At 37.7% G+C, this 10,919-nt stretch overlaps 1 protein-coding gene across 2 annotated transcripts in view; it reads right to left on the bottom strand.

Annotated features, from left to right (window-relative positions):
- LOC110446954 overlaps positions 1 to 10,888 on the bottom strand; it is a 33,565-nt gene extending 22,677 nt beyond the window's left edge. The window contains exons 1-5 of one of the 2 annotated variants that reach the window (XM_021492303.1): positions 10,060 to 10,888; positions 6,485 to 6,652; positions 4,500 to 4,632; positions 2,501 to 2,619; positions 935 to 1,087 (exon numbers count right to left, since the gene is read on the bottom strand). In XM_021492303.1, the coding sequence (XP_021347978.1) occupies positions 935 to 1,087; positions 2,501 to 2,619; positions 4,500 to 4,632; positions 6,485 to 6,652; positions 10,060 to 10,279 (793 nt within the window). In that variant the 5' untranslated portion in view covers positions 10,280 to 10,888. Of the gene's footprint in view, positions 1 to 934; positions 1,088 to 2,500; positions 2,620 to 4,499; positions 4,633 to 6,484; positions 6,653 to 7,170; positions 7,999 to 10,059 lie in introns of those variants that run through there. The other variant, XM_021492302.1, reaches the window with a different exon arrangement.
- Between the last annotated feature and the right edge of the window lie 31 nt (positions 10,889 to 10,919).

The raw sequence follows: 10,919 nt of genomic DNA on the forward strand, positions 1-10,919 counted from the left end.
GAGGTGCTAGTTTCAAATCCTTTTTAGTCTGAAATCTGTATGCTAGATATTGAGTAAGGTGGTTTTATTGTTTTTTGTCACTTTGAATAATATTTCTGTTCATGTTAAAAACAAAATCAACTCTCTGTATAAATATATCAGGTGACCGTTAAGGCCCATGGGCCTCTTGTTAATATTGCGTATCAGCTTGATTATTCAAAATACAAATGAAAGGCATTGTCACATATTATGTTACAAATCAATGTCATTTATTATGTCTCATCTTCGAATGAAGGGACACATATTGTATTAATACTAGTTATTCTGGTTCTTCTAATCTGAACGTTTCAGGGTGGTCACTTCTAAACATTTAAAGATATCTTGATGAAACTTGCAGTATAGTATACCTGCATCACCAATAGATAATATGCAATGCACTGTCATTAGGTCATTTTGACATTGACCCGGAATTTCTTGTCCGGGCTGTAACAATTAGACCGTTAAAGATATCTTAATTAAACTTGAAGAATAACTGAATCACTTACGGATGACGTGCAATGTAGTGATAGGGTCACTGTAGCCTTTACCTCAAGGTACATTTAAAGGTTGACGCTAAGACCAACGGTCCCTCATCGTGTCTTATGTTGCTTAAACTTAATATGTAATCTGTAATAGTCCCCATTGGAACTGGAACTTGTTCATATATGGATTTTATAATTTAGCAGTAGGCAGTTCCTCTAAGTATGACGTTAAAGATATCCTTATAAAACCCACAGATAGTGTACAGTGCACTGTTTTTGTTAGGTCACTGTGACCTCGACCTCGAGGTCAAAGGTCATATAAGTGCAAAATGTTCAAGAATACCTTGTTCAGGCGGGTAACTTTTAGACCGTTAAAGGGGAGATATACGTTAAAATAACAAATATCTAATTTAATAGTTAACGTGTAACAATACCCCTCTTCCTTGTGTAGGACAGATTAAATCCTTGTCCTGGTGCCGTGTCGTTCGTCCAAAACATGAGAACAACGGTGGTGCCGGACGTAGTGATGACTTGCGGTTCTTCCTGTCCGGATAACGTTGCTAACACAGGGTCTACCTCAGAATCACCTATTGATTGACATACATTAAAATATATTATATAGAACTGTTCAAACGAACAATAATAAAAACATTCACGAAGATTCCAAAGACAACTCAATTTTGTATAAATTGCATATGGAGGCAGATGGCGGAGCCCAATAAAGATAATTGGAGGTAAATCAATCAATCCTTCAACTTCCATATAGATTAGGGGATATTATTGCGACCCTTTAACCTAATATAAAGTTAGTAGGCATGAAGAGAAGAAAAACATTTATGCTACCAGGATTGTCTCTAAGGTCCACAAACATTCCTGGAGACTACCTCCCAGGGTCTTAAGATGGAAACAGTTGAGATTCCCATGCAATAACAATATACAAAATTGCTGGATATGAAGAATTCATTTGTGTTCCAAACATATCTAATCCTTCATCAAGCTTGTATTTCTTGGACTCCTTTGTTAAACTGGTGGGGTACTCGACAGGTGTTAAATTGAAAATAAAATACCCGGTGAGTTATTCAAGCCTGTGCCTCGTGGTATGCTTAGAGTTGGGGAAAAAATACTGTATACCTGAGTATAATTTTCGCTGCGGTTTAATTTTCGGCTATTTTTAACCTCCGAATATAGGGCGTAAGAATTGTACCTGCTGTCCCCAATTTCAGCATCGTAAGAGGCGACTAAATTTGGGACCTTATCTCTTCTCTCCTTTCTAAATAACTTTCTTCTTCCTAATGTCTCCCTTGACAATGCCTCCCTTTTAGCTATTTGTTGAGCGTTCGCCCCTGTGAGGAAGGCTTTGGGTTCTGTCCCCTGGCCAAGACATACCAAAGTCTTTACAAATGGTAGTTTCTACTCCTGCTTACCGGTCAGCAAATTAGGAGTGTGACGACTGGTTCGCCCGTTGTCAGTATACACACGTACACTACACGCATGCATCTTGCACGCAGGAGAGGCCGTCCTTAAATGACCTTAGCTGTTTATAGGACGTTAAACAAAATAAAACCTAACCAAAAACCTCCGAAATGAGGGCATATTTATCATAACAGAGAATATTTGTAGGCAGCATAGTTAACACAGTAATTCAATGTGAAGGGCGAATTCAATATTGGGCGATAGGTTTTAAGTATGTCCTACCAACCACCAGCCGAAAAAAAGAGTAGAGAAGCAAGAACAGAAGAAATAGAGATCCCAAGTTTTGAAATGAGGGCAGCAGGTATTTTGGTCTCTCCAACGTCCCCTAAGCAACCACACAGAAGAAACCCCTAACACTGCAGGGGGTTCCACATAAGTCGCTTCGTACGATAGCATGCATTTTTATACAACAGACCCATTCTTTCCCCGAACTTGCAGGGCGAAGTGTTAAGTGTTTGTTATCGCTTTAAAGAATGAAAGGAGTGTTTAATTTAAAAGATTTCAAAGAAATAAATGATAAACATTACCGTCATAGATTATGAGTTCATCGTCGCTGCCCCCTAAAGACATGGTGTGAATAGTGATCTGTATGACGTTATTGTTGCATTTGTCATCGGATATTACCGTCCACTTACAATTCAATAGCCTGAAATATATTCAACAAAATTGTGGTGTCATGTATAACTTATTTTATTCGCATCTTTATAACAGACAACACATCTCGATGTCATTTCGTTAGCTCGCTTGGCCATAAGGAGGACATGGCGCAGCGTCCGTCATCCGTCAACTGTTTCCTTAAAGCGCTACTTATACTCAGCGGCTTAGAGGATTTTGATCAAAGGGTTCTCATTTTTTTTGAAAAGAAAAGGGGCGGGGCCAAAAAGGGGAAAATAGGTCAATCTTCTACTTAACCAATGGAAGGACTTTTACCAAATTTGTTCTAGAGCATTGTATTGTACGAAGGGGCCTCAGGTTTGTATAAACGGGGGGTTTAAACCAAATGTAGTCTAAAGCATGCTAAGGGAAAGAAGTGTTAAGTAGAATTAGAAAAAGAATTGTCACCAAGAAATAAATCTAAAACAACGTAAAGCTAGCTCTGCATTTAGATTGGAAATTACGTACCGAAAGCAGTATGTTATCTGTCGATGTTACTATTGTTAATACGTTTCTTTTTTTATAGATATCATTTCTCTTTTTTCCTTATAAGGTCACCTGAGCTTTAGCTCAAGTGACCTATTGCTATCCGTCTTCGTCCGTCGTCGTCCGTCGTCCGTCTTGCGTCTTGCGTCGTCCGTTAACATTTTACATTTTCAAAAGCTGAAATACCGGCAAAGGGATTTCATTTATATTTCATATTCTCCCTGACCAAGTGTTGTTATTTTTCCGGTCGACAAGAAATCCAATATGGCCGCCACTTTGAAAAACTATTTCAAACTTAACGTCAAGTTCTGCTAGGCCGATTGAACTGAAACTTTTTAGGAATGACCGACTCATGGTCCTGACAAAGTGTTGTTATTTTCCGGGTCAATCACAAACCCAATATGGCCGCCACGGCCGCCATTTTTAAAAACTATTTCAAACTTAAAGTCAAGTTCTGCTGGGCCGATTGAACTGAAACTTGGTAGGAATGACCTACTCCTGGTCCTGACAAAGTGTTGTTATTTTCCGGGTCAATCACAAATCCAATATGGCCGCCACGGCCGCCATTTTTAAAAACTATTTCACACTTAAAGTCAAGTTCTGCTGGGCCGATTGAACTGAAACTTGGTAGGAATGACCTACTCCTGGTCCTGACAAAGTGTTGTTATTTTGCGGGTCTATCAGAAATTCAATATGGCTGACACGGCCGCCGTTTTGAAAAACTATTTAAAGCTTAAAGTCAAGTTCTGCTAGGTCGATTGAACTGAAACTTTGTAGGAATGATCGACTCATGGTCCTGACAAAGTGTTGTTATTTTTCGGGTCGATCAGAAGATCCAATATGGCCGCCACGGCCACCATTTTGAAAGACTATTTCAAGCTTGAAGTCAAGTTCTAATGGGTCGATTAAACTGAAACTTTGTTGGAATGATCGACTCATGGTCCTGACAAAGTGTTGTTATTTTGCGGGTCTATCAGAAATTCAATATGGCTGACACGGCCGCCGTTTTGAAAAACTATTTAAAGCTTAAAGTCAAGTTCTGCTAGGTCGATTGAACTGAAACTTTGTAGGAATGATCGACTCATGGTCCTTACAAAGTTTTGTTATTTTTCGGGTCGATCAGAAATACAATTTGGCTGCCATGGCCACTATTTTGAAAATACCTATTTCATACTTAAAAACAAGTTATAAAAGGCCGATCTAACTGAATATCGGTCTAGGAAAGATCAGCTCATGGTCCTGACAAACTTAAGTTAACGTTATACTTAACATTTTTTTACTCAAATTGGTACATATTTCAACAACAAAAATAAATACTGTAGGACTCAGGTGACCGTTAAGGCCCATGGGCCTCTTGTTAAAGTTCCAACTTAACTCTTAACCTACTTGTCGTATTCTCTTGGGTATCCTGGAGATGTGATGAAGTTAGATTCCTGGTACGCAATTAATATTTCTTCCCCACAAGTATCAGATACGGAGTTTTCGATAATGGCGTTGTCAGTGTTTGAAGGAAATCGGCCTGCAACAGAAAAGATTAACAGATAATCTGCAAAACATAGCGTCTTATCCATTATTTTTCAGGATGAATTGATTTGCATGCACCAGGTTTCAACACATATTTTACTCTTGAACTATTATTTCATGTAAGCAACACCAAGGTTAACTTGTTGCAAAGCTACGTTTCTATTTAACTAGTTGGTTGAAGAGGACAAGGATTTCAATCCCCTGGCCGGGACATACTAGAGTCCTTGAAAATTGTAGTTGCTATGCTATTCCCTGCTTAAAGTTCATTATTAAGGGGAATGGCAACACCTGGTTCAGCCGTTATCAGTATAATGTGACCGGATGGAATGTTGTGCTGGGTGCGGTGCCTGCGGTATGGTATTTCGGTGAGGTAGCACTATAAAGTCGGCATCATATCCGTGCTATCACATGGGGTCAAGTACACCAACATACCCTGTCCAGCACACATCACACATAAGGCAGTTGTTTAAATGGCTTTAGCTGTTAAAAGGACGTTAAACAAAATAAAACCAAACCAAACCTTGTCATTCACGCTAATGTAAAAGTCGGAATTTTAGGAGTGTCGAAATGCTTGCAATTTTCTCGTCCAGTAAGTAAGCGTGTACATATTCACACAGACATATCTATATAAGGTGATAGAGAGGTGGAATATATCGATTTTAGAACTAATGCTAACGCAAAAATGTCCACATCGCGATCCATTAAAAGGGTCACAATGCGAACATTTTCAGACGCGCAAATTGTCTCTTTTACAGTATTTGAGGACCAAAATACAGCAGGTCTATTCTTGATTTCTTTAATGTGTCCTTAACAAAAGACTTGTATTAAACCACCCCCGGTTCTGCAGGGGGAGGACAGTGCAGGTACGGAGAAAGTACAGACCTGTATCCCACTACGTGTCCTAGGAAGCTAATAATGCGGAGCCCTGTTGAATTTAGAGCTTCTACTTGGAGACCATCAAAGAAACATTGCAACACTTAAGATTTGTCTTTTTATTTCTCTCTATTCTACTCGTTCCTTCCGGTGGTGCCTACGAAGGTAGCTGTCTTCATATTACCTTAGCACGTTAAACCCCTAAAAAACATACACAAACATACACAGTATCTTGCATTTTGATTATACAATTGTTTTAAATATATGTTGGAGTACAGAAAAGTATAAGAAGTGATTTTTCTACTTTATTTTCATATAGAAGTTGTCACCCTTGTCTGGTCAAACTATTATTATTGACCATCTTTTTTTTCCATTTCAAAGCATCTTTGAATGATATAAGATAATCGCGTTGGGTATAATTTATGTTCGCCTACCTGTTCTTTCTATTTCGACTCTTTGTCAGTATAGCATTTGAAGTGGAAAATATATACTACGCACCAAGAATAAGAAATGTTGGACACCCTCAACAAATAATTATTTCCACACATCTTTGAGGAATTTCGCATCAGAACTGTTTTCTGTTTTACAGTCAATGAGGTTTTGTGATAATTTACTATTCCTAATAACTGTGAAATCAAATATAGTCACGGGGTTCATGTTTCGTGGTTTCACCAAAAAGCACAATATCGTGGGTTTATGAATTCGTGGATTACATGTGCCAGTTCATACAAAGAATGGCTTTATGTCAAACCTGTAATTATTCCGTGAACCTACGAATTCGTAAACGAAGAATGTTCACGAAATCAGCTAAACTAAAAACCCAAGAAAATTAGTGATTTCCCAGTAGTGCGAACTGTGAGAAACTACAACTTTGCCAAGGAAAGAAATAATATTCCATAATCTGATCACAAAACTTGTTAAAAAACGACAGGCATTTTTTCCTTCTTCTAAAATGGGTTTCCGGATCAGCTTACCGATTGGAGTATTACGGTAACGCAGACTGAAGATCCTGTGGTAATTATCATATTTGAACAGTAAGACTAGGGTAAGGAATCTCCCGGATGATCGTTTGGACGGCAAATTATGAACGCGATAAAATCTGCTGCCCTGCAACGGTATTACCGGGTATTTCGAAGAAGGTCCTGAAACAGCGAACAGAGAAGTCAACATGATCGGTAAGATAAACAGCAAAACATACAATATAATGCACATTGTTCGGATAACATGACCAGGTACAGTAATGGTTGCCTTCGGCATTATATTTCAGTGAGGTAACACTTTAAAGTCGGCATTTCCTCCGCTCTATAACAAGGAGGCAGTTACAGCAACATACATGTACACACCCTGGCATACATGGAGACACGACCTTAAATGATCTTAGCCGTTAATAGGAGGTCAAAGCTGATAAAACCAAACCAACATTATATACATCACTTCTCTTTATATTGTCATCATTTTGTTCATTTGCAAAGAATTGAAATGAAATAATGACTTTTATGAAAATAGAAAATGAAACGACTGAAAATATTTCGAGGTTTAACAGTATAAATATATTATCATCGATATTCAAATATAATATAAACGACGCCCGCTTATGAACTAGACCTTTTTAACACGTTGTACACACTAACAAAACCAATAAATTTCAGTAATACATTACCATCATAGATCGTCAACGAGCCAGCACTTATAAAAAATGGTAATATTTCAACTTCGACTCCACTGTCGCCGCTACAGATACCACTTTCGATTACCAAAGTGCAGTTCTGGTTTGGGCTAAAATAAACAAAAAGACATGTTATCAATATGCATTTCGGTCCAGGGTAATCGCTTCGGTCAAGATTAAAGCTCGATGACACACAGTTTTGGTGGTATTTCATGAAGTAAATAAACCCTATCCATATATCCTCCAATCGAGCCGCATTACAATGGATTTTTTTTTTTGATAACGAAGTTGCCACTTAGAGAAACGCCGTATATGGACTCTATTATTTAACATTTAAATAGCATAGCGTGGAAGGTAATCGGAGAAAATCGGAGAAAAACGTGTTCATAACGAAACTTTGATTTACATGGGAGGTGTCGTCGATGCATCAGAAGACGATTTCTATGCTGGAACAGATGGTCATATGTTTTCGTTTGTTTTAAACTCACCTGGCCCAAAGAGCCTAGTGAGCGAATGCTGTGGCCCGGCGTCAAGATTTTACTTAACTAATTTCTTAATAACAAAAAGACATAGGGTGAGATGAAACGCTACCAAGATTGTTTAAAAAAAAATGGCCATCCATATTCAAGGTCACATGGGTCACATATGTTGAAATTTTTAAACGACCTCTTCTGATTAACCAAAATGATCAGGGCGATGCTATTTATCCAGTGGTATGCTGGGATCAAAGGGTTACAAAGTGTAGTCAAATTAATTACCTTCACCCATAATTAAGGTCACAGGGGTAAAATATAATGAAATCTTTAAACGACATCTCCTGAATAATCAAAATGATCGGTGTGATGATATTTGGCCAGTAGCATGCTGGGATGAAGGGCTATCAGGTTTGTACAAATAAATTACCTTCAACTATACTCAATGTCACAAGGGTCAAATTTATTGAAATTTTAAACAACTTCTGAATAACCAAAAGGTCCAGGGTGAAAATATTAAGCTAGTAACATTCAGGCATGAGGGGCTACAAAGCTTGACCTTCACCAATATTCAAGGTCACAGGGGTCAAATATGTTCAAATATTTAAACTTTTTCAAAATAACACAAAATGCAAAAGATATCTGACCAATAGCACGCTCACATGAAGAGCTATCAGGTTTCCATGTGAATGACCTTGACACACTTTCAAGGTTACATTTTGTCATGTGTGCCTAAATCTTAAATAGTCATCTTCTCAATTAACAAAAGGCATAGGTTGTTTGCATTTTGCCAGTTGCATTCTGGGATGCAGGGCTATACAATTGTTTACCTTAAAGACCGAAGTTTTACTCCCATGGGAGTAAAATTTGGGAGTGTTAGATTATAAACACAGGATGGGGGCCCCCCGAAGGCCTTATTGCTACTGATAAAAGCCACACCTGTTATGTAAGATTAGCCTCGGGTCATAGCTGTTGCGGTCAGACTGCTGTCTACTCACACAATGAAAACCGACTTTGTAAATAAAATTAACACTAAGGCAAAACTGATTTAATAATTAAACTCACATGTAGCATTATAACTGTAATACCAGTAATATTTACTGAACTGTGCATTTAAATATAGTATAGGAATAGATATATATATATTGAAATCATAGGAGATTTTGTTTTAAAACGAAACTATATATATGCGAATTCTTGAAATAAAAAGAAGAGAAAAAAATCAAGAAATGAGAAGTATTGGAGTAAATACCAAAACATCCTATGCATTTTTTCATAATATCTAGAAACGTCTATATACATCGCACATGGCAAACACAACAGCTTTCCAATCAGTAGCATCAACTCATAGCTCAAAAAACTGCCACGAAATAATAATGCCCCTTAAAAAGGTAAAACAAAATGTCATATACATACCGTGTTGATCAATGTCAATATGTAAATATATCGTCCAAACAATGGGGTCTCATACTTGTTTATGATTGGTGTTTTGTGAACTTGGTAAGGTTTTTTTATCCAGGTCAATTTACAAATAAAAACTTCATTTGAGTATTCCATATATTCCACGTGTACACAAATGTTCCCTTCTTGTACACTTTTTTGCCTTTGTGGTGTCTAGGTCCAATGTTAGGCACAAGCTGGGCCTCTGGTGGATTCCAAATACTGCTGTAGGGCCTATCTACATTTTCATTCCAGTGACGGACACCCATACGACTTCTCCGGATATATTTTCATTCCTGAATGCAATTCGTTTGTCTTGAAAAAGGTTCAAATCATTGTTGAATGACTCAACGTAGAATGTGTCCATGGCCATGATGTAGTCTTCTGGGTTCTGGTATATTGCACTTTTCTGGATTGCGTTGCGCAGAAAAAGCCTTTGGGTCCTGGATGATCATTTTTGATTGCTGGTGGTTGGGGTATGTCCTACAGTTTTATTTTTCTGAGCAACCAGTGTGCACATTTTGATATTGTTCAGACTTTGTTGGTGTTTTTGAGCATTTCCCTCACATTCTCTGATGCAATAATGCACATGAGTTCTTTCTTATTGATGACACTTTGTCAGAGAGTTGTGGGTGCAACATACATGTACACACCCTGGCATACATGGAGACACGACCTTAAATGATCTTAGCCGTTAATAGGAGGTCAAAGCTGATAAAACCAAACCAACATTATATACATCACTTCTCTTTATATTGTCATCATTTTGTTCATTTGCAAAGAATTGAAATGAAATAATGACTTTTATGAAGATAGAAAATGAAACGACTGAAAATATTTCGAGGTTTAACAGTATAAATATATTATCATCGATATTCAAATATAATATAAACGACGCCCGCTTATGAACTAGACCTTTTTAACACGTTGTACACACTAACAAAACCAATAAATTTCAGTAATACATTACCATCATAGATCGTCAACGAGCCAGCACTTATAAAAAATGGTAATATTTCAACTTCGACTCCACTGTCGCCGCTACAGATACCACTTTCGATTACCAAAGTGCAGTTCTGGTTTGGGCTAAAATAAACAAAAAGACATGTTATCAATATGCATTTCGGTCCAGGGTAATCGCTTCGGTCAAGATTAAAGCTCGATGACACACAGTTTTGGTGGTATTTCATGAAGTAAATAAACCCTATCCATATATCCTCCAATCGAGCCGCATTACAATGGATTTTTTTTTTTGATAACGAAGTTGCCACTTAGAGAAACGCCGTATATGGACTCTATTATTTAACATTTAAATAGCATAGCGTGGAAGGTAATCGGAGAAAATCGGAGAAAAACGTGTTCATAACGAAACTTTGATTTACATGGGAGGTGTCGTCGATGCATCAGAAGACGATTTCTATGCTGGAACAGATGGTCATATGTTTTCGTTTGTTTTAAACTCACCTGGCCCAAAGAGCCTAGTGAGCGAATGCTGTGGCCCGGCGTCAAGATTTTACTTAACTAATTTCTTAATAACAAAAAGACATAGGGTGAGATGAAACGCTACCAAGATTGTTTAAAAAAAAATGGCCATCCATATTCAAGGTCACATGGGTCACATATGTTGAAATTTTTAAACGACCTCTTCTGATTAACCAAAATGATCAGGGCGATGCTATTTATCCAGTGGTATGCTGGGATCAAAGGGTTACAAAGTGTAGTCAAATTAATTACCTTCACCCATAATTAAGGTCACAGGGGTAAAATATAATGAAATCTTTAAACGACATCTCCTGAATAATCAAAATGATCGGTGTGATGATATTTGGC

Source organism: Mizuhopecten yessoensis, unplaced genomic scaffold, assembly GCF_002113885.1.
Source record: "Mizuhopecten yessoensis strain PY_sf001 unplaced genomic scaffold, ASM211388v2 scaffold3079, whole genome shotgun sequence".
Lineage (NCBI taxonomy): Eukaryota > Metazoa > Mollusca > Bivalvia > Pectinida > Pectinidae > Mizuhopecten > Mizuhopecten yessoensis.